The sequence below is a fragment of the Pleurodeles waltl genome, chromosome 7 (genome assembly GCF_031143425.1).
Source record: "Pleurodeles waltl isolate 20211129_DDA chromosome 7, aPleWal1.hap1.20221129, whole genome shotgun sequence".
NCBI lineage: Eukaryota > Metazoa > Chordata > Amphibia > Caudata > Salamandridae > Pleurodeles > Pleurodeles waltl.
In genome coordinates this window covers 98,213,139-98,237,245 of record NC_090446.1, presented here as the reverse complement: position 1 = coordinate 98,237,245, position 24,107 = coordinate 98,213,139, and the positions used below count along the sequence as shown (strand labels likewise).

The window sequence follows — 24,107 nt, the reverse complement described above, 5'->3', positions numbered from 1 at the left end:
CTTCAGCCATATTCAGAGTTCAGGCCAAAGGTCCCAAAACATCCAAAACCTTATCCCACACTTGCTTAAGTGATCTCTCTAGACCCCTCCAAGGGTCTCTGCCTATTTTAAACAGAAACGTTAACTCAGGGTCCAAATTTAGAGAAACACATACCTTACCCTTCAATACCGGTCTGGCACTCTCAGCTTTTAAGATCCTCCTTACCTCCTTTTCTAAAGGAGTCCTTATCCGTTTTCTAATAAACTGCGCCACATGCTCTAATGGCCACCAGTCTGCACTCCTAGGGTGCTGTATATCATAAGTTGAAAACATATCTTCCCCAAGGGAATTCTTAATTATATCCTTTGAAGATGTAGAAGGACCTTCATCATTATCCAACCAGACATGATTATCCCCATCTGCATTGTCTAAATTCAGGGCATATTCATCAACAAACTCATCAACTTTCTCTAGCTCAGAATTCAACTAATTTTCTTCTTTAATCATCTCTTTTGCGCTGTCAAGGACGTCTTCTCTTTTTGTGCTGCTTTGGACACCTTTCCTGTGTGCCGCTCCTGTTGGTGCTTTGACCAACCAGTGTACTTGTGCCCTTAGGCTCCTCATTCATAATTTTCGTTTTTTGTTTATTTTTTTCCTTCCTTATTTGCATTATCTGACTCTTTCTGATGAAGAGACCAACATTCATTATCCAAACCTTTTCTCTTCCTATTGAATGTCATAATCTTCTCAATAGACACCTGCAAACAACTTTTCAGCTCTGACTGAATTCATTTTTTAAACAATTTCCTCATTCAAGGTACCCTGAGAAATCTCCACTGCATCCAGATCTGAACTGGACCTTTTGAATATTTAAAACAAATACTCCCCAAAACACTAAGCACACAAAAACAAATATCCACTAACTCCCTTTTAAGTGAAAAGCACAATCTATAACAAAAGAGAAAGAAAACAAATGACTGAATTAGTGCTGCCGTATGTACAAAGAGACAAATGCTTTCTGCCCCAATCCAAATGGCCGCCAATTCTTGGAATACTAAGAGCAGATTACTGCTAACCCCTTTTCCTTGAATCTCTAAATCTACAAAACAGCAAGAAAAAACAAATGCATACAATGGATCCCTACCCTTAATTAAATTAATACTCCTTTTCCCAATCAACAAAGCCGCCACTGATGACCTCGTGAGCCGTGGTACAACAGTTGAGCAAGCGACCTCGGAACAGGTAAAACTGCCACCGCTGCGCGATCAGCCTAATCACATTACGCTCATATAATGCGCACATGCCAAAAGACTGTCAGCCAACAGAAAAACTTCAAATGTTATATGGCCTGTAAATGGCAAAATACAATCCTAAAGAGTATCGCAGTGTAATAAACGTAAAAACTTAAAATACCAAATACTCAAGCATACATTGTAATGGCAAACACATTTTCAAAAATTGGAAATATGCACTTTTCAAACAAATAGGAAACAATGATCTAATGAACCAAATAAATTAACTACTACTTATCTGTGCTGGAGCAGGAATTAAGAAGAAGAGAATTCTGTTCATAGACTTGTGTTTTGAAATTCTATTCTGGAAAGTTCTGTTACTGCTGCTTGATTTGGCATTAAAGGTTTTAATGCATAATGATAGCCTCTGGTCTTGTAATGAAATCATAAGGGTCTATGTGCAACAGGATGGATGGCGGATGTGACCCTATTGAAAAATGCTTGGTATGTGAAGAGTATGCAGGTAAGATAGTTTGGGGGTATTGCGGATGCATGGATGATTATGCACAGCTAAGTGATAGGCGAGGTTGGGTCTACAGTATGTGCCATTACTATTGCCTGATGCTCATGACATTCTTTCCACCAAACAAGTAACTTCAATCCTCTGCAGCACAAACTCCTCAGCTGCAAGTTTACAGTATCCCAGTATCACTGTGAAAGTGGATTTTCTGCTACTAAGACCCAATGTGTATCTCATGTACAAAGCTGTAAATATATTTATTAATAATGCAGTGCCTTTACTTTTGGGATGAGCACTATAATGAAAAACTGTTAGCTGTAAGCTCAGCTTGCTCCTCCGACAGTTTTTTCAGTAGAATGTGTGCATATTGGCCAAATGTTAGAATTTGGAACTCCCACAATGCTTCCTAATTAAAAGCAGTACATTCAGAAGTGTAAAAGCAGGATTGGTTACTGTGCTTACAAAATAAAATATTCACAAAAATGTTCACCTTGAAAAACAATATTCTAAACTACAATGAGCTTTAACTATCATTTTCTGATCCATTTTTGTAAATAAATGTTTGAATTATATATATATATATATATATATATATATATATATATATATATATATATATATATATATATTTTTTTTAATACTAATAATTGAGAATCAATTTGAATCTATTATGGGCTACATAGAAATAAATGGTGTGAAAATTCTTACAGCAAGTCTCAAAAGTACACCTACTGGTATGTCCATGCACTGATGCAGACTGACTGTAGATGTTGAGGAATTCACAAGCTTTTACATACGTTGGCCTGGAAATCATTACTCCTGCAAAATCTGCTTCCCTTCTTCCTGGAAAAAGTTGTTCCCTTGGCCTTTTCAGGAGTACATTTTAAACTTTTTTAGTGTAGTAATAGAATTGAGAGGAATATGTGAACACCATCATATGTTTGAGTGTGCATAGGCCCTGGACATTCCAACCATGGAACTATTGGTTCTTCCCTATTTCCAGCCCCTTAGTGAATGTATATCTAGACATAGCTTGAGCCATAGCATTATGTGAGAGGTTATTTTTCAGAGCTATGATCTAATAACACTTCTATAATTTGTCACCATGCTGTACTGCAGAAACAGGAAAAGTTGATTTTTTTTTTTTAAACAGGACAAATGCATTTCTAGGATACCCCACAAAAAGATTTGGAACCTAGTGCTCAAATCACATACCACAGGTTGGCCTGTTTTTGAAAGCTGGTAGTGACATCACAATTCAGCCTAAGTAAAAGGCTCTGGTGCAGTGAAAGGTCACTGCTGCCATGACTGAATGAAATGAGGACTCCTGTAGAAGCACTTACCAAAGAAAAACACATCAACTTTACCAACGTGATGGTAAAAAGTTAAAGGTTACTTATCACACTTCATGATCATTGAATTTATTGCTTTATTGCTTTGTACAGGATCTTATTCTCAAATGCAGAGGACTTTCAGTTGAGCACAGCTATGGTTACTTTTGTTATACTGACCTGTGAATACAAGTCTGAAGTTCTTTCATTCTCCTCATGATTTCGCTACGTGAGGTGTCTTAATAAAGTGTGGAAGTGAGTTACTTGGAATGGGCACGTGGTGTAGGCTTGAAAGATGTATTTCCCCTCACTTTTTATATATGTAACCTAAACAGTGTTTATTTCTATGTTTCGAGTGAGGTATGTTGGTTTTGCACTTGGCAGATTCACAGTTGACGTTTGTTCATTTCTCTTATGCAAACAAATCCATTCAATCAAATCTATCAGGCTATTGCAGAACACAAGTGTTCTATCAGAAGTGCACAGCAAGGCTACTGGCATCAGTTGTCTTAATCTAAAAAAAAAACACACAAAAAAACACAACACTACCCCTCTACCCTTGCCCCATCTGTCCTCACCTGCTTCAGGGTTCTTTTGAGGAAAAGCATTAGTTCGACCCTACACTCCAAGCATTCCACACAGAATGCTGATTTCCTCTTACAAGGAAGCATCCAGTGAATGAATGTCACAATGTGTCTCAAAACCCAAGCAAGCATCATCAAGCAGTAGAACTTTGGAACTTTGGGAACACCAGTGAAGACAGTGGAGTGCTCTGGGCTTCTAATGGCTGGTAAAAGCCCGGAGCACCAACATTCCAGTGTTTGTCTCACAGCACAAATATTGTTGGGGATTGTTAACGGTTCACTACTGGGTAAAATGTATGTTTTTTTTCCCTCCACACTAAACCTTGTTCAGGCCTGCGAGTGAACAGGCAGGTGGCAAAACCCCACTGGCACTGGACAACCTAGAATTTCTTACTACGCATCCTACTCCAGAGAGTTTGGTAGTCCAGCCTTCCACCAGCAAGATCAATCCTAAGTTGTTTCCCACTAAATTCCCTGATAGGAAGTCTAAAAGGAAGGGGGTGTTTGAGAAATGTATTTTATCTTCGGCCAGCCCAGACTGGAGATTACTCAGTTCCAATTGCCTTCTATACTAGTATGCACACTCCCTCGGGTAAATGATCAGTGAGTTCTTGCTGGGGATCCCGGAAGGGTTTAAGGTCTTGTTGACTCAAAACTTTTAGTATCGAACTAGATATGTACTTCACTCTGATATGGATGATACTGATGGCTTGTGGCAAGCAGTCTGCACTAGTGTGGTACTGTCACCATGCATGGATGAGATCTGTTAGCTTTTCTGCCAATGTGCAGGCTTCCCTCGTGGGTATGTATTTTGATGAAGCCTGCCTTTGTGGGAAAAGGCTTGTTCCACCCTTGAGGGGTGCAAGGAAAGCCATGCCACCATGTGCTCTTTGGGTTTTTGACCCCTGCCATACAATTCCTCCAGCAGTTTGTCCATCTGAAACTATTCCAGAGGTTTGGTGTGTAGACACTGCCAGCCCCACTCCTCGCTCCTGCTGTAGTCACCTCAGCCCTTTTTTGGAAGTATACTGGGATTCAGGCAGGCGACATGCAGGTCACCAGGGGAACTGATGGTTCTAGTCCCCACTCCTGTGGTCCCTGCCTTGAAGCCTCTTTAGATTGCCCTTAGCAGTGCACAACCACTTTCTAGGAGGCAGGATCTAACATTTTCTCCTAAGGTGGCAATCCATCACATCTGTCAGATGTTTCTTCCTGATCGTTCTGCAGGGCTATGCTGATCCATTTCTTTCCCACCATCTGCAGCCTCACCACCATATCAGAGTAGTTCTCTTAGGAGCACCTACACATTTTAGCGCAAGAGGTGGAAGTTCACATTCCTAAGGGTCCATTGAGAGGGTATGGCCTTGGAAATAGAGGTTGGATAGTTACACCACCTATTTCCTCACAGAGGAGAAGGGTGTATTCATATTTTAGATTTTGCCCTGTCTGCTGAAGGGTAGCTCACCACTGTTAATCAGAGACCAGCTCTAGATTACAGTGAATCTCCTGACATCATTGTGGTAGTCGACCAACGAGCCAGAGTCACACCTGACTCCTTTTTGAAGACTTCCTTTTATAAAAACTTGGACACAGTGCAATTCGAGGTCTTTCCACTAATGCAAATAGTGCAGGTTATTCGGGCTGTTCTCCTGATGTCCATCTATGTCCTGGATGCTGGTAAGGACAGCCTTGCTACCGTTTGCCTGGTGGCGTCGTGCATCCTGATTGTTCACTTTTCCAGATGGTTTATGTGTGGTCTGCAGTAGGATCTGAAATCTGTGTACCCAGCGCGAAGGAAACAAGGCAAATGTCTTTTATGTTTCAGAAGAGACCGCACTATGGGGGTTATTCTAACTTTGGAGGAGGTGTTAATCCATCCCAAAAGTGACGGAAAAGTGACGGATTTACCACCAGCCGTATTACGAGTCCATTATATCCTATGGAACTCGTAATACGGCTGGTGGTATATCCGTCACTTTACCGTCACTTTTGGGACGGATTAACACTCCTCCAAAGTTAGAATAACCCCCTATATGTGCATTAGTGGCTGTTTGACCAAAATATAACCAGCTGCAGACACCCTTTCCCTTCACCACCGAGAGGTGATTGATGTGTCACTGCTGGTTTAGGGAGGCCATCTTCGAGAGTGGGAGATCCGAAGGCTTAGGTTGCTGTGGAAGCCCACCTCCCATAAATCTGTTGGGCTGTGGGCTTTCCTGCCTTCCATCAAGGGAAGGCTGGTGCATATTCTCAAGGAAAACACCACTGTCATGTGGTACTATAACAGGCAGGGTGGAGTCGCGTCTTGGATCCTGGGCCAAAAATCTCTGTGCCTCTGGAGTGGGCAGGAGCTTCAGGGCATCTCCCTGGTTGTGAACCACCTGGAGGAATCTTTAAAGGGCAGAGCAGACAAGCTAAGCCGGCACTCCCCTTGTGGATCGTAAAGGATAGTTGCACCCTGAGATGGCACAGGTCATCTTCTGACATTATGGGGAATCCTGGCTGAGTTTTAGAGCCACCCGTTTAACATGCTGTACCAAAACTTTTTGCTCATTGGAGTTAAATTGAACCCTCGATCTAGGAGACACATTCAAGCCAGTTTGGAGCATGGGGCTCTTGTATACCTTTCACCCCTTTCCTGTCGTGCCCAGAGTTCTGAACAACAGGAAAAGCCAGGTTAAAGTAATTTTAGTGACTCCATATTTGGCTAGGACAGTGTGATTGCTGGAATATCTGAACATGAATATCTGCCCTCCAAACAGGCCTCCTCTTCAGGCAGATGTTCTGTCACAGTAGCAGGGCAAGGCGTTGCACCATAACCTGTGGAATGCATACCTCCATGCATGGAGATTGTGTCTGCAGTTGACTGCATTTGATCTTCCACCGGAGATGGTGAATGTCATCCATGCAGCCTGATGCCAGTTAATGAAATCCATATATGTCTGATACTGGGAAAAATTTTTGTGGCATATTGTGGGATTCACAAAACAGGCTATTTCAGAAGCCAAACTGTCAGGCGTTTTATTGCTTGTTTTGTCTCTGGTCCAGCAAGGGTTTACAGGAAGCATTATTGAAGATTGTCGATCCTTGTTTTTTTTAAAAATGTTTTTTTTTTTTGGGACCAACCGCTCTTGTTTAAGTCTTGTTTTGTGATGCTGTTTATTAAAGGTCTTTTTAAAAAAAAATTCTTTTTTAAAACAGTTTTATTAGCAAACATAAAAACACAGCAGGTCACAATTGCGCTCCATGGACTGAGCACTACACTGCTATAAAGCAATAGCAAGGTCGTAGAACCTATGACCACCCTGAATTTCTAATCGTGCCCCACACCTCATGCCGAGGAATCACACATGGCTCCATCCCCCCAGGACCCCAACCCTTTCCCCCACACTTTACAATGCTTGGTGGGACATCCCCTTGCTTCATAGACAAGTTTTTCCTGGAAGGCGCACCAGTCAACCCCCGGTGCCACTTCGCCAGTGTCGGAGCGGTCTCCGCCCTCTAGTTCGATGCAATGTCCCTTTTGGCCACCAAACAAGCCATCCCCACAAAGGCTCGATCCACTCTGCTAGATCCCACTCCCTCAAGCACCCCCAATAGGATTGGCAAGGGGGCGGGCTCGATCTCCTCCTGTAAGACTCTGGAAATCTCTGCCAACACCGCTCGCCAGTAAGTTGCAATATAGGGGCATGCCCATACCATATGAAAAAAATCGGCATTCGGGCCCGCACACTGAGGACAGTCAGCCTGCAACCAAAGGCCCGCCCTGTGTAACCTTTCGGGAGAGAGGTAAGCCACATGAAGAAAATAAGTCTGCACCACTCTAAGACGGGAAGTCATGGTCAACAGTCTTGGGGCCATCAGGGCGTCCCTCCAGTCCTCGTCCTCCATCGGACCCACCCTTGCTCCCACCGTTCTCGTAGCTTGGCAAGCGACTGCGAAGTACTATCAGTCACCCTGCGGTATATGCGCGAGACTCCCCCCTCTTCCCAGATGTCCCATTACTGTCTTGGCCTCAATCGGGCTGAACTCTGGAAGAGCCGTTCCTACCTTGAATGTGTACCTGCAGTGCATGGTGGAGTTGTAGGTACTTATGAAACTGGGTCCTGTTGAGTGAAAAGTGCTGCTGGAGTTCCTGGAAGGACCGCATATGCTCACACGCACAGACGTCACCGAGCAACAAAATCCCAATGAGGTCCCACTTGTGAAACCCCTGAAGCGCCGAGACCCCCCTCAGCCATGAACCCTTCCACAGTGGAGTTTGCTGGGTGAGACGGTGCCACCATCCCGACGCTTGCTGCGCGGCTCGCCACCCCGTCAACACCACCCTAGTCACCTCCGGAACCCTGCGTGGCACGGGGATTGCCATATAACATCCCAAGCAAACTGGGGAAGCCCAGTGTCAGAAGCTCTAGTTGATAGGCGGGGTCTGACCAACCAGCCCCCACCCCACCCAGTCGGTAATCACCTGCAGGCGCATGTTTATTAAAGGTTTTACACACATGTTCTCTCTCAAAACATTTATGATGCTGCAGTAGTTTCTTAATTTGGTCCGGACGTCCCTCATGGGCACCATCTTCAAGTGCTCATTGCGTCATCTTACTCTTAAAACAGTCTTCCTCAGTCTGATCACTTCAGAATTTTGCATTAATGAGCTCTAGGCTCTCACTGCAGCCACCCTAATTCATTTATTTCCCTGTTCGAAGTAGTGATAAGGACCACGGTGGCATTTATGCCATACGTTGTGACTTTTTCTTACTGGCCTTTCATCACTCTCCCATTGTTCTTTGCTCCGCCTCCCCCCTCAAAAGAGGAGAGAGAGACTTCATTATTTGAATCACAAAAGAGTCTTAGGCTTTTATGTCGATAATACCAAAGACTTTTGGATGAACAATCGGCTTTTTTTCTGGGGTTCTTGGGGCAAAAGATAAGACCTTGCAGAAACTGATTTTATCAATGTGGCTAGGCCTCCAAATTAAGATCTGCTGCACATTGGGCAAGAAACAGCGTTTTGAAGGACTGAGGACTCATTCCACCATGGCTGCTACCTCTGCATTGGTATGCAGAGGACCTTTTCCACATGGGCATCTGTGCAGATGTTCACAAACCAGTAATGTGCTGATAGCCTGGTCTGATGGAAAGGTAATTTTGCCTGTTTGGTCCTGTGGGACATTTAGGTCTGATGCCACTCCACAGCCTCTCTACCTTGGGGTGGGGTTGCCTTGCGGTGGAGTCGCATGCTGGGGTTGTGGCGGTGAGGAAACTGATATGGTATCTCTTCTAAAGCTGAGGAATCTGCAGTTAGAAGTATCCAGCAGAAGAAAAATGACAACTTCAGTAACTGCTCTATCACTGGATTACCTAACCACTGATTCCTCACCACCATCCCCTCTTCATCTTCATGTTCTGTTCTGTGGAGTGGCCTGATTTTCCCATCTACAAAGGTCACACGTTAGAAAAAGAGTAAAGCAAGAAACTGACAACCACACGTAGGGATTGGGCTTGTATGTGGTCCTCTTCAGGGGTGGAAAAAGTCCAGCGCAGAGCAGTACAGCACTACCTAGCGATGTGGGAGCACTGCAGTGAGCACTTCCTGATTGATTCTGGTGCCTGAGGAACATTCTGCAGGTTGAGCAATCTGTGGTTAGATAGAGTATCCACCAGAAAGAGTGTTTCTAAGGTAATTTTATTTCTATTTATGCTGCCCAGTGTCATGGAGCAAGAATGAGTCTTTTCGAAAACCAGCTGCAGCAAAGATAGGGATGCCAAGGGCAGAAAAGAAATACAAGCACTCCTTACATGAAGGGCAGGGTGGTTGCAGACTCCGATTGTGACCACTGTATGAAAATGAGCAAACACACGGACCAAAGCAGCAGCAACTTTGTCTCCCAAACCAGAAACAGACAATGTCAGACCTAAGTGGAGGTAACCTAGAAACAACTGTACTAAGGGAATGTGGGAGGGATTCAAGCTGGCTTTCAGTAGTTTTCGGACGATCCATGAGCGAGGATAGTTCTGTGTGTAGAATCGATTTTTTTTTTTCTTCCTTAAAAAATAATAATAATAATCCTATAACAGTCACATAGAAGGAGCTTGGTCTGTAAGAAATCCCACCTGGCTTGTCTCCTCGGCAAGAGTATCCTTGGTTCCCCACTTTTTCCTCCTGGCAGCAGGAGATCTGGAGCTAGCAGTGTTGACTACCGGCAACAGCAAAGAACTTGGATCTGGCTAGATGATCAAAGGGGTTACCAAAGCTGAAAGGCTACTGGTCAAATTGGTGACAGGAGTATCCCAGCCCCATAGATGACCCTCTTTCAGTGAGGGCAATTTTGTTGCTAATAGCAGCCACTACCCTCTACAGTATTTATTCAAATACGTATTTTTAACAGTTGAAGTTGCTGCTGGATGTATCACTGGCTGTGCGTTTAACCGTGTTAAAATTATAACACAAAGAAGGCTTACCCTGGCAAGCCGCTAGCAGGCTTTTATATTGCGTGTATAATTGAGCACTCAAGAGTGTTCCAACAACACCCTTAAACCCCCCCCCCCCCTTTCACACACACACCCCTCCACACCACCCCTTCTATGTAGCCCTTGTGTTAAGGAGCAAACCACCACACTGACTTGAAAAGGTGGAAGCAAATAAGTAAGTAGACAACAGTACCTTGAAAATAAAAATCCGAGGGTAATGGTCCAGGCAAGCCTCCCCTGGGCTCCGATGAACGTGGACAAACTTGTCCTTGACCACGGGAGACCTCAATTACTTATGTGCGCTGATGACGGTAGGCCTCTCATCCTCACAACAAAGGGCCAGGGGACTGCTGGGAACTGAAGTCCTGAGAATCCTTGCTGTGGGAAAACTTACTCCTTTTCCCCCCACACGGTAAAAGCCTCCTACCTCCCTTTATCATTTATTTGTTTCTGCCCTTCTGTTGATGTCTTTTGAGTGGTGTTGTTTCTTAGGGATGAGTGACTGAGAGGTGCCAGTGGGAGGACTAATTCCCCATCTGTCACACGTGGAAGACCTGAAAGTGCACACCTCTCATACTTTGTGGGCCCAACCCCCACCACCTGCCCGCCTTCACCACTCGAGACAGTAGTTCATTGCAGTCTCCACTGTAGTTGTTGTCTGGCTGTGGGCCGCTTTAGGTTTGCTGGCTTGTGGGCAGACTTATGGGCTGCTATGGCTACTTATGGCTTGGGGCTTGAGGGGTGGCAGAGGTGTGGCCCCTGTGTTACAAGCAAAGCCACTCGCTGTTAAAGTCTTCCTGGCGTGCATGGGAGCGTACTAGCTTACAGGCTACTTCGATTGCAGAACCGATTATTTTTCCCAGGATGTGACTCTTCCTCGAATCGCTGCACGAGTCCTATTTAAATTAAAGAAATAATGTATTTTAACACTTGATCTGTGGAGCTCTTCGTTTATATTTGCATTGTATCTGAAAAGCAAACACAATCCAAATAAAATGTTTTAGAACTAACATTATGTACTTTGTGATGACCTTCTCTGTAGAGGTTGTGTTAGAGCAGTGTTGTCTTAATTTTATTGTTTGCATATCTGGTGTCCTTTTCAGGTAACTTTGTGAAAATTCGCATAAACGTGCAGGTAATTTCCTTTTTGGTGTGAAAGAATGAGGCTACAATATGAAATTAAGACCACAGTCCGTTCCCAGAAGGCCCCAAGTCCATATCCAACATCCTAATGAGTCTTCTAGTTGTTGGTGGGGGTGGGATGTTGGGTAAGGCTCTGAAAGAGCTTGTGTTGCCCATGCCTTCTCAACTCCCACAGTTGGAGCCAAGGTTTTTTCCAGGCGCTGCCAAGGTCCAATTTCCATTGTAAATAAGCATTTTTTAGATTTCAGGAACAGCAATAAGGAAAAACAAATATCAGCTTTCAGAAAGGGCACTTATCTCTCTTAAATTCTAAGTATGTGACATTGCAAAACGATCTCTTTTCTGTGCAAAATAAAAAATGTACTGAATGTTCTTTATCTTAAGTTTTTTGGGAAACTATGTTGCTTTGACATGATTATATCCAAATGTGCTAAAATGTTCCTCACTTTTGTAACTTTATTTTCTCTTCGAAGGTATGGTGCTTGTACGGAGTGAGAATGGACAGTTACTGATGATTCCCCAACAAGCCTTGGCACAGATGCAGGCTCAAGCTCAAGCTCAGGCTCAGGCCCAGGCTCAGGCTCAGGCTCAGGCTCAGGCCCAAGCTCAGGCTCAGGCCCAAGCTCAGGCTCAGGCCCAAGCTCAGGCCCAGGCTCAGGCTCAGGCCCAGGCTCAGGCTCAGGCTCAGGCCCAGGCTCAGGCTCAGGCCCAGGCTCAAGCTCAGGCACAGGCGCAAGCTCAGGCACAGTCTCAGTCGCAGAATGCAATGGCTCCACGCCCTGCAACGCCAACTACTGCTTCCCCGGTGCAGATCTCCAATGTACAGGTCAGTGTCATATGCTCGTATGGGTTGATATGTGATCATTCTGCAAGTGGGAGGGAATAAAGAGTGTGTTGCTGACTCTTGAACTTTATTTCTCAAAGACTGGCCACCTAAGCTGGATAGTTAACTAAACCAGGACTTTATGTACATGTTATGTGATTCAAACTATTGTCTGGCTAGTCTTTAACTCAATCCTAGTAACTTTGGCACTGGAGCCTTGTCATGGTCTTGGCAAGTCTTGATAATTATGTCAGTGTTAAGGTGAGGTATCACCCAGACACATTTGTATGAGTCCTATCTGTTAATGTTTGTCAGTAGACCATTTCCAAATTAATGCAATATAAAATGTCTTTGTTTCCCTAACAAATATCACATAATGAAATTTGTTGTCGTTATATTTTTCACTACTGATTTGTTTGTATGCTTTGTCTCACCTTGTTGTGATAATGGACATTTTCTGATGGATAACTATCTGCAGACTCCGCGTCGCCAGAATATCCTCACGCCTGGAGCGGGAAAAATGTAAATAAATGTCTCCTGTTACGACAGGTGGTGTCGCTACTCTGATGCCGCCTCAGATGGTACATCAAGAGCTGTATATGGTGTCTGTCCACCCCCCACCCCTACCCCCACCACACCCTGACGTAGGTTCCTCATTATTTTCATGCCTTTTCACATGGATGCAGAGTTTCTCTCTGGTTTTTTTTCTTTTTTACTTTTCTAAGTAAATTCCCCTCAAAGGAAAGATAAGGTTGTCATAGGGGATGTTCCCTGGACTTCCGCTTAGGTTCACCAAATCTGTTTTTGGAGTCTGGGTCCTACTTATTCCTAATGTCCAGGATTTTCCCTGCATGTTTTTGATGTCATTAGAAGGTTGGGTGGAACCTTCATGCGTATCTGTAGTCTAAGCTGAATGTGAGTGCCTCTTCAGATCTTACTCTTAATATATTTGTGGCAAGGCAACAAGGTCCTTGAATTGCCTCTACTCTTTCCTAAAGGTTAAATCTGTCATCTTCACCTGAATTTTGTAGATGGGTTGTTCTATTTCAGAACCCTTGTTGATTGAGAGTCTGGACTCTATCAGGTCAGTTTGGAAAAGGCTAGCTTCTGCAAACGCAGACTGCACAAAGATGGTTCGTCATCATCAACCTTTCCCTGATGACCTAACATTTCTATCTTCGCCCTCTCCTGCTGAGTGCCTGTGGTTAAATGTGCCTAAGGTTGAAAGTGCCTGATTTACAGGTGTCTGTGCTGGTCCTTCCCTCTTACTCCCTGCAGTCAGGGAGATTTTTAGTGACCAGTTTTTCCTGGTGCTGGGGCAACTCTTGCTCGGATGCAGGACTATTACACGTCCCTGCGCAACATTTTTGGGCCTACCCCTTCCCCTTGCGCGCCATTGGGCCCCAAGGAGTTGGAGGGTGCCCTGATGGGATTTTCACCGGCGGGTTCGCCCTCTGTGCCTGTTGGGCCCCCCTGACTGCGAAGTCGATTCAGCACCAGTGCACAGCCTCCTATGGCTTCCACCTCCCATGCTTGACTCTTCTCTACCGGCTCCATTGTTGGCGTCAGGTTCTTCCTTGCCGACTATGGTAGTGGTGCTGTTGACTTTGCTCGACGCTCAGATTGTGGTTTCTCCGATGTCAACTGATGCACCTTTCAATGTCCGGTCTCGCCCTCATGACATCTGCAGATGTCTACTCTGACGCCGGGAGCGGCACTGATGGAGTTGGCTGTCTCTGATGCCCTCTGTCTTCTGGATCCCACCCTCCTATTCCACAATCAGAGGGGCATGGTTTGGATTATCTTTCTTATTATGTTCAAACTGTCCAGCACCCACGTTGTGGTGTTCCTACGTCTGTAGATGTTGCGTTCCATTTCCACTTGTTGTGGACAGTTTCCATTGTTTCTTAATGACCCTGTTTGGGTCTGAAACCTCTTAGGGGGTGTCTATTGTCTCTGCTTATGGGCGTTTCGCCTAGGAGATTTGCTCTTTACAGGGTCCTTTCTTGTGTGAGTCATTTTCAGTTTCCTGCCCTTCAAAGCAATTGGTGTAGGCTTTTAACCATCTTTTTAGGTTTGGCAATTCCCTACAAGGAAGTAAGGACTCATCCGGTACATTCGGTCTTTTCCCAGTTTTTTGGTTGGTCCCACCTTTGTTTTAGGGATGTCCTTTCTCATTGGGTGGAAAGCAGTGTTTCTGCTTTCAAACCTATGTTGTAAATCCCGTCAGGCTTTCTGGTACATCTTCGATTGGAAATGTCCCTCTTTATTATTATTATAATCTTTCTCGTTTCTTAACTTACAAAGGGCACATCCTGTCACCCTTATAGGGCACTGGTTCTGTTCCATATTGTACTTTTCTCGTGAACTGTTATGTTGTCTTGTCAACTGGCCAACATGTTTTTGTCTGGCCATGTGCCACAGTCTTTGCCTTCTTTACGGACGTAGTAGTCTTCCTTCTGACATCTTCCAGTTTTTTTTGTTTCTTTTACAAGTCACAATTGATTTGTGGATTCCTCTCTGGCCTGTTGGCTGGTTAACTGTCTCAAACCTCATGTAGGAATGTAAAGCGTAATCATCCTTCTTGAATGACGCCTAACTAAGCAGGAAACAACAGCATACATGTTTAAGATTTATTGTTGTCTGTTTTTGTTGCACAGGCTGCAAGGACGTCTTAGCTTTTGAAATTTGAGTGTAATCTGAAAACACCATTATTTTCAAACTTGGGATCTCCGATTCTCCTGGTGTATTAAAGGATGGAGTCTGTATACTTTTAACTACTTTTGTGGTAAATACTTTGGGCTGCGCAGGCAGAAGGATGCACAAGAGCCCTAAGGAGCTTTTCTGTAATGAAACACGATGATGGACTGTAGCTTAACTTAGTCGGACAAACTTTTTTTCTCGAATGTCTGGCTTTTGGATCTTTACTGTGTGTGAATTTCACTATCACTCAATGTAAATTCATGGTATTTGAACTGAACGTGTTTACCCCCAGTAAATGCCTTTTAAGATTATGCCACTGCTGCAAAGCTAGGGTAAGAGTCACTGCTCTGGTTACACATGTTCATGTGTGCACCTGCTAATGTGGGCTGTGCCTGTGAGACACTGCTGTGAGCTGGCCTGTCATTGCGCACAGGTAGCCTGGCTTAAAAGGATTCTGCAAGGATTGCTACTGGCCTGGGGTAGGCCTTAAACTATAAGAGGTCATTTATAGGATATGTCTTTACGGCTCATAGGAAAATCTGTGGGGCATTCACTGTATTATATGTCCTAAAGAACAGTTTGACTCCACTTAGACCTACAGGGCCCAGCAAGGTGTTAAACTGGGGGTAAAACATGCATGCATAGTTTGAAATTGCAGTCCTGAACACACTAAATCCAGATCTTATAGGACTGCAGAATTTGTTGCATTTCTCTGGCTAACCTCAATCACATTCAGGCCTTTATTCCCCCCTTCTGGGCCAAGGGCCAAGTTAATTACTCTGCTTCTCAGCAGAAGGAACAAAGTCCTCCCCACACGAAAAATGCTGCGGTTAGTGATTGTCCCTGGTCCCAGTACATGAAAAAGGGGTGGGGGCAGGAGGAACCAGGAAAGGGGGGGAGGAGAGGGGTGGTGAGAATCTGCATCTGATAATTAGTGTGTTACACTGCACCTGGGTTGCAAATGGGAGCGGGTGTCACCAAAGATAATTCCAACCCTGAAAGAGTCGACTGCTACAATGGGAGATACTTTGTTCCCAGTAATAAGACAATTGGGACCTGCTACTTGTGAAGGATTCACATCCTTCACAACTAATAGCCCAATTTCGACATCAGCCTTACAGTTTGTGTCACTTTCTGGTCCAACGTTCCAGAAACATTTCTGGGATTGTCATCTCCTCACTGTCCTGAAATCCCAAAGAGTGCATGTTGCTCTGTTAGGATCTGCGGTCTGCATCTTCAACCTTGAAAAGAACGAGGTTTTAATTTCAAGTTTTAGAGTACAATCCAAAAATTGACCGCAGTAACAGTCACAATAGACATCTGACTAGCAAACCTCAACAAAGTGTAAGTCATAAATGCTCTATAGCAGGTATAAAAGACAGCCGTAGAACAGTCTCACTTGTCAGTATTGATTTTTTTTTTCTTTTTTTTTTTTTTAGCCCTAATACATTAACTAATTGCCTTTTAAGTTAAGTTCCCCCTCCTAGTGATCAGTTCTCAGTATTCCAATGGTATCATAAGTCCCCTTTTTCATTGTTGTCATTGCTCTCCCTCCCAAGAAGGTAAGTCCCCAGAAGGCCCCATATGTCTTTGGGTCGGGACCCCACAGACAGCAGTTTACTGTATATGTCTGAGTCTGAGCTGCAAGATACCAAGTCTTTAAACCATTTGTCTTCAGTGGGGGGTGCTCCCCTTCCACATGCCATAGCTACCTGCCGATTGCCCAAGAGCAGGGCCAAACCTACTGTGCTTAGGTACCAGTTTGACATTGCCCAGTAGTGGTGTCAAGACTTCTGTCCGTGTTGTCAGCCATTATGTAATTCAAGGTTTGTAACAATGCGCTCCATTGTTCAGCAGTCACCTTGCATTCCAATGTAAGTAAAAAAAAAAAAAAAAAAAAAATCAAATAGAAAATAAGCAGCAGGAGCGTTGCACCTTTCAGAGACATCGCTATCTCTCTCCTCATTTTTACGTAACCTAGCTGAAGAGGCCAAAGTGTGAGACCCAGAGGAAGTAGTTGCAGTGCAGTAATCTGTTTTCTATTCTAGGAAACCTCTTCAGTTCTCTGGCAACAGTATTCTCATTGTGTCAGTCAGTTGTGTAACCAAAACGTTCGCCTAGTTGTCCCTAGATAGATGCACCACCTTGGGCATTTCTTGCAGGGCTATGGTGTACACTGTAGGGATTGTTTTTGTAGTGAATGTGCCAGTTGCAGCAAAGCTCAACAATCTCCAATCTGCTGCTGGGGATATGCATGAATTGCTTTTTATATCGTTGCACAAAGTCTCACATAGAGGAATATCACCAGTGGTGTGTAGTGGCCATTTAAATGAGATTCTTCAAGGGTGAGAAATCTCCCCACCCCCCACATATATTCTCCCAGTGTCAGAATTTGTTGGTCCTGCAAATGCTGTATCATCAATGGTTCACTTGTGATTGGCAATTTGGGGGTTATGACTCAATTTAATGTATAAGGAGTACATATTGTCTATGCCTGTAATTTTAGTTGATCATGCCCATACCGATATTGTGCAGTGTACCACCTGAATATCAGACCCACTCTTTTATGGAATTGCATAATAACATTATTAAGCTTAGGTTTATATTTTTATGTGGTTCTTGCCTATAGAACCAATGTGTGGCAAATTTCACCAGACCAATGTACTAATATGTTTCTGAGTGAGGTTCTGCAACCCCTTCTTGATTAAACAGTCTCTGCAAGAATATCCAACTGACTCTAGGCTACTTACCCTCCCATTGAAATTTGATTAAAGAAGATTGTAAGCAGTTGAAAAAAACAAAACTGTTTCTGCGGTATCATGATGTTTTGAAAAGGGTAGAGGAGCTGGGGGTAGCACCACCATTTTGATAAGCTCAGTACGGCCTAATCCATTCGTCAACATTAGTTTTGATTTTTACCTAGTAAAGTAGCTTAGTTTTACCCTGGGATCACTGTGGGACTTTATGAATAAGGATTGCAGAGTAACAAATGGGGTCTTCTGCCACTGAACAAATATACTAGGGATGGTGAGGTCATAATGTTTGTGAGGGGCTTGATAAGGGACTTGGACCAGTTTATGGCAAGGCCTGACTAGCGACCACAGTCTCTTATCTCTGTAAGAGTAAGTTCTAAGTTGGTGCCTGACTCGCGCATCAGTAGTAGTATGTCATCAGTGTACAGCGATGCTAACATCGTGCGGTTCTCAAATTGGATGCCTTTATTAGTGTACATTTCATGCAGCGTACTAAATAAAGGTTCCACGCTAGGAAAAAAATGATTGGGGTCAAGGGGCAACCTTGCTATGTCCTCCATCCTACAGTAATGGGATCAGAGATACAGCCATTAACCTGTATACTTGCCACTGGCTTAGTAAAGAGCAGGCTTATCCATTTTGTCATTACTGCACCCAATCCCATTCTACTCAAAACTGTTCATAGATATGGCCATTTATTGGAATTGGACAACTTGACACTGCAGCCGCCCTTAAACCAGGGTCAGCGTGGTGGAAAAGAGCAAAAAGAGTATGTTAGATAAGTGTAGATCGCAGTGGTATGAACCTTAATTGTTCTGGCAAGACTAGGCAGTGTAGCAATGGAACTAGTCTGGGTGCTACAATTTTCACCAAAAAAATCCTTAGCAGTATTTATGAAGGATAGCGGCCTCTGTGTGCCACAGTCCTTGGCAGGCTTTCCCATCTTAAATAGTACAATTACCATAGCCTCCCGCACTCTAGGCAGGAGTTAACCCTTCTGAAGTGGTTCATTATACATATCAAGGAGATATGGGGTAATGTGATCACTGTATTCTTTTTAGAGCTCCCACTGTAATCAATCACTGCCTGATGCCTTGCCATTTGTGAGGTCTTTAATAGTGCAGAGAATATTCTCCATTGTAATCGGGGAACACAGTAGTTCCTGCTCTGCTGCTTCCATCCATGGTAATTTGACCTGTTCTAGACGTCTTGTAACACCCTCCTTGTCTGCTTGGTGTGCAGTGGCATATAGCGTACAATAGTATGATGTGAATTCTGCAAGCATATCTATGGATCAGGGTTTCTCATCGCCTCCCTTTTGTCATTATCATGGCTCTGTGATCTGCAGTCCACCTTGGCTTCAGTAGTCTAGCCACTGTACACCAGGGAGTGGTTTGATACTGTTCGGGGTATGCGTGTGATGTTGTGTTTCCACCTTGTACATCCTTGGTCCCCAGCCAGAAGTCTAGTCTGGAGGCCAAACCATGAACCTCTGTGCAAACGTGTATTCTTGTTTGGTACCAGCACGTATTCTACAAATGTCACCTAATTTGTGGGTCTGCCTTATATCTAGTAACACAATTCTGGCACCATCATGATGTTGAGGTCTAATGCTTTAGCAATCTAGAGTGTCATGTAGAGTTCTGTTAAAGTCCTCTCCTCATAGTCATAGTATTGTACTCGGTTGAAGACATTGCACCATTACTGTGCAAAAAAGTTGGGGTTATCATTATGGGGACTATAGGTGTTGATGATTGTGATGTGTGTGTGCAGCAGCATCCCCTGAACTATCTGGTATCACCCCCCTGGATCATACGCCACATGAAGGGGCTGGAATTGTTGGCCACATATGACTCTGGCGATCCCTCTGGAGTAAGAATAGGTGGCAAATAATCTATGGGAGCTCTATTATTAAGCTATGCATTGGCTTCTATGAGGCAAGAGATGGATTTCTTGCTCTTGAGTGTTTTGAGGCGTAACCTAATACCTTGCATATTTTCCTAGGGTTTTTAGGCCCATATGTTGCATGCCATGGTTCACTAGAGAGATGGTCTACGATCTGTCTCTATAGCAGTAGCGGTATGCATTAGTCTGAGTTCTATGTAAGGCAGGAGCTTACATAGGCCGCAGTTGCAATGCCAAATCGACTACTCTTCCCCCTCCTCCTTTCCCCACATGGGCCCCTACGCAGAGTACTATGAGTTCAGCAACACTTTTCCCCATTCTTCCCTTCCTCCAACTCAAACATTCGTATTCCTCTCAAAAACAATTCCATATTTGAAGCGACTTGCCCCTAGGAGTGACTAGAAAAAAAACAAGTGAACTATGGATTATATGGAGAAAAAAAAACCAAAAAGAACAAATCATGGAACCTCCTCTATTATAGTTCTAGAGACATAGCTGAAGCATTGATACCAGTGTGGCCTGGCTGTCCCCGTGGGCTACATGGCACCCTCCCTGGGAATCACAAGTCAGGATAAGCAATTTTGCATGCCCTGATGTGTGAGCAAATGTGGCGCCCCTCCCCCCACTACCACCTTGCAAAAGGGTAAAGCAAGCCATATTCAACAATAGGCAGGTTTTTATGCCTCTGTTGCATTTATGTTCTTAGGGGTTGTGTTGCAGCATTGGGATCCGCAAAGAAAGGAGGTTTGCCATTATAGTAGAATTGTGGATATGAGGGGTACAACATTGCATATTTGATATTCAGCTTCTGTAGTTTCTTCTTCACAGTTGCAAATTTCCAATGTTAGTCCTGCACTGCCTGGTTATGATCGGGGCAGAAGGACAGTTTGTTACCTTCGTGTGTGATTTCAGTTTGTTCTCTGGCTAAGGCAAGTATAGTGCCTTGGTCTCTATAGTTGAGTAAGTTAGCCAGGATTGTGCATGGTGGGGCTGAAGGGTCAGGTGGCAGTACCAAGGTGCGGTGGGCCCTTTTCAACAGAAATTGGGTAGATAACTCATCCCAGCCAGGGATGATCACAAGCAGTTGTTCTATGTGCTCCTCCAGTTTCCTCATCGCTGTAGTCTCTGGGAGTCCCAAAATACAGATGTTAAACTGCTGAGCTCTCTCCTCTAAATCTTTATTTTTCCTTTTAACCATCTTGAGTTGGTTTGCTGGTTTTGACAGTCCTCTGTTATTTTATGTAAGGTGTCTTTGGTGTTGGAGACCCAGTGCTTTTACATGGTCACTGGTCAGCAAAGTCAGTTTATGCAGCCCAAAGAAAAGATATATTCTATAAAGGCAGAGCATCATAGTGTGATTAATGTGTAAGTCCTTAGTCTCTGAGGTCTTCAGCTCTGTGCCTCAGCTGCTTGCGCAATGTGAGTTTCCAGTAGTGTGCGCAAAAATGTATAGTGAAGGCCTTACCTGTTGCCTGTAACAGGTATGTGTATTGTCACTACCCTACCCTAATTGCTATCTGGTGGTATGAGTTGGGGGTGCGCAGGCCCCCATCCTACCTCAACTGCAGAAGGGAGGACAGGGGTGTTGCCACTAGCTGTGCCTACTGCCTGCCTGCTGCGCTGCTGGTGCAGCTCTCTCCTTGTCAGGCAGTGTGGAATGCAAGGCCGGGAATTCAAGGCCTAGGCAGCATCTCTAGCTCTGATGCCGCATGTACATGCAGGGGGGTAGTCAGGTGGGAGATAGTGTGTTTATGCCCACAGGGTCACCATCTGTGCACTGGAATGAGAGGAGGCATATTTCCTCCCCCCGCGACTGCTGGAGCCCGATTACAGCGCCGCCATCTTGTTGGCGTTCTGAGCCACGCCCTGACCTTGAAACCTAATCTTGTCGGACACGATCTGACCTTTGACTTCAGATCTGAAACTTCTATATTCAGGTCAACTATTGCTTCAGTTTCCAGAGATCAGTCACTGAATTTATGGCAATATTTACACAGCAGAATGACCTCCAATGTATTGTGTCAATTGTATTCTGTGGAGCTTTCACTACTCGCAGGGGATGTGAGCTCCCATTAGTTCAGTTCTTGATGTCAGACCTTGATGCTCTTCTGTTATTAGCTACCCTGGCAGCTCTCAATCCACTGCAGACTGATCATTTTTGTTTGCTAGTATTCCCCCTCTATCACCTGTCTATACTCATGGTATTTGTGTCCAGAAACTGCACTACCTCCAGCTTAGGTCTGGCTTCTATGGTTACATTTGTGTCCACCTACCATTTCAGGACACACGCCTTTTAGTGAGGATTATTCAATGGACTCGCATAGCCTAGTCCATCAGTATCCCCCTCCAGTGTCTATAGTGCCTCATAATGGTAAGAGCCCTGTATTGTCAGGCCTCCCCTGTGCCTCGTCCAACATCGTATAGTCTCTGCATGTTCAAGGGTCCTCAAGGGGTTATGTTCCGCTAAAACAGGCAATGCCACAATGCACAGGAAGGTGGTCCTCCAGTCCCAGTTGACAAGGTCCACCCAGGACCACACTGTATTAGTTGCTTGCAATCCGGTCCTAGATACCTCGAGATGGGGCCTGATGTTCACCCCCTTACCCCAGTTCCCTTCCCCTCCCCTGCACTTGCTCCTGGATTTCATTAGAGCACTCAAGCCCTCACATCTCTCAAACTGTTTTCATGTAGACCACAGGATTTGCAGAATCCTGCAAGGGGTCAAACAAAGCACCCTAAAGAACCCAGATGGTTTAGGTCCCAATTGTAGTCTGTAAGGCTTGTGGCCCATTCCAAGCCTCCTTGGCCATTGGCCGAGGACCTCGGAGCGCAAGACCATGCTAGTTCCAGTTCAGGGAAGAATCTTTCGCATTGAGGTACACCCTAGGCACCAATATTTGGAGAAGCAGACAGCCTGTCGGTGGTCCTCTCAGCATACAGTCCAAGCATCATACCACTTCAAGCTTCCTATCCACATCATTTACCTGTTGGCACCATGTTGGGCAGTACATTGCACTCCATGCTCAAATATAATGGGCTTTAGTAGTCCAAATTGCCATCTAGCACCACCATCGGTTCTTTAGTGTTAAATGAGGTTGCGGGAGACACATTTCCTACTGTAGGGACAGGATTTCAAAATATTTGGGAGAGCTGCAGCAGGAGCCGTGGATCAGCACATCTGGTCAGCCATGTTAAGCCCGCCCCTTCATTGACCTTCTGGTTAATAGTTTGGTCAGCTAGTATCATCTACCTACAGTATGCTTGTGGCTGCTCCTAAAGATAAGTCAACATTTATTTAAATGGACTACTAGTCAATTTCTGTCTGAGCTGAATCTGTTAAAGGACCCTCTTCCTATATCTCATAGAATTGGAGCCAAGCGAACAAAACTACCTGGAGAGTTTGTAATGGGTACTTCTCAGCCAAGACACAATAATAGTATGGTTACATAAGGGTTGTGGATGTTGGTGTTCTGTAATTCTCTCTGGTACACAGTTCCTCCAGTGATAATGATGTAGTGGACTTCCTACATTGACAGTAATGAGTAGGTGGAGGTTGATAAGGCTTTTATGACAATATTATTTCTTCTATAGTCCTCATACTGTACTCTTGGCTTTGTTTAACAGAAGTGGAGGTTGGTAGTTGGTTGTGGTGGGCAGGAGGAGGGGGAATTATTTCTTGTACTTGGATCGTGAACCTTCACTCCCAACTTCCCCATGTTTTACCTTCTCACATGGGAAGGTATCTGTACACCACGTCTTACTTGTTTGGGCCTAGAAAATGCACTTTGCTTGACCGTGACTCTCTTATAGTCTGCTTCTCATCTGTGAAACTCAAAGCTCAGGAGTAATGTGCATAAACTTCACTCTGCTATCTCTTAACTGTGCTTCCTAATGTAGTCAAGGGATGAAAAAATTTCCCGAAGGACAGTTTCTCTACACCCCACTTAATTCCTCCACTTTAACTGTCCTCACACATGGAACCCAACATGCAGATCAAGGGACCAAATCCAAAAATACATCAGGCATGGAAGGCCTATTTTAAGTGGGCATAGAAGATAGAAAGTAAACTAGACCTGCTTTCTGTTTCTGAACATGGGCACAAAATTTCATATTTCCTGGTATGGGATGGCCTTCACTCATCTACCCGCAGCAGATGTTAGTCTCTTCTGTTTAGAGGATAAAATCAGTTTTCATCCATGGGCACTCAAGAAAAAAGCTGCAGTTCTGGGCTTAATTTCCTGTTAGACCCTGTGATGGGCATGGATGTGTGGCTCAGGTTCCTCTAGTGACTCAAGGAGGTGTTGCCAAATTTAATGATGATTACCGGAGAGTTTGGGCTCTACTAGTGATCTCTCGGATAGTGGCGTGTGAGACAACATTTACCTTCTAATCCGAAGATATGCTCTGCAAGTCATAGTTGCATCTTTTTATTAATGTGTATTTGTTAATGAATGGAAAGCTTGCATTACAGCATAGTTGGCATTCTTTATATAAGCAATGTGCATTCTTCCATTTGAACAATTTAAACAAGTTGCGTGTAAAATAATCATGACCTGGTCTGATTACCCAAGGGAGAGTGCAGTAGGTGATGATTTTGGTGTAGAAATCTGAGTTAGATAAATCTCTTGCTCTCTCTCTCTCTCTCTGAAAACTTCAGCGGGA

At 44.3% G+C, this 24,107-nt stretch overlaps 1 protein-coding gene across 2 annotated transcripts in view; it reads left to right on the top strand.

The window, feature by feature from the left end:
• TAF4 (TATA-box binding protein associated factor 4) overlaps positions 1–24,107 on the top strand; it is a 262,275-nt gene that overhangs the window by 130,189 nt on the left and 107,979 nt on the right. For both annotated transcript variants that reach the window (XM_069243139.1, XM_069243138.1), the window contains exon 3: positions 11,735–12,087. In XM_069243139.1, the coding sequence (XP_069099240.1) occupies positions 11,735–12,087 (353 nt within the window). The remainder of the gene's footprint in view (positions 1–11,734; positions 12,088–24,107) is intronic.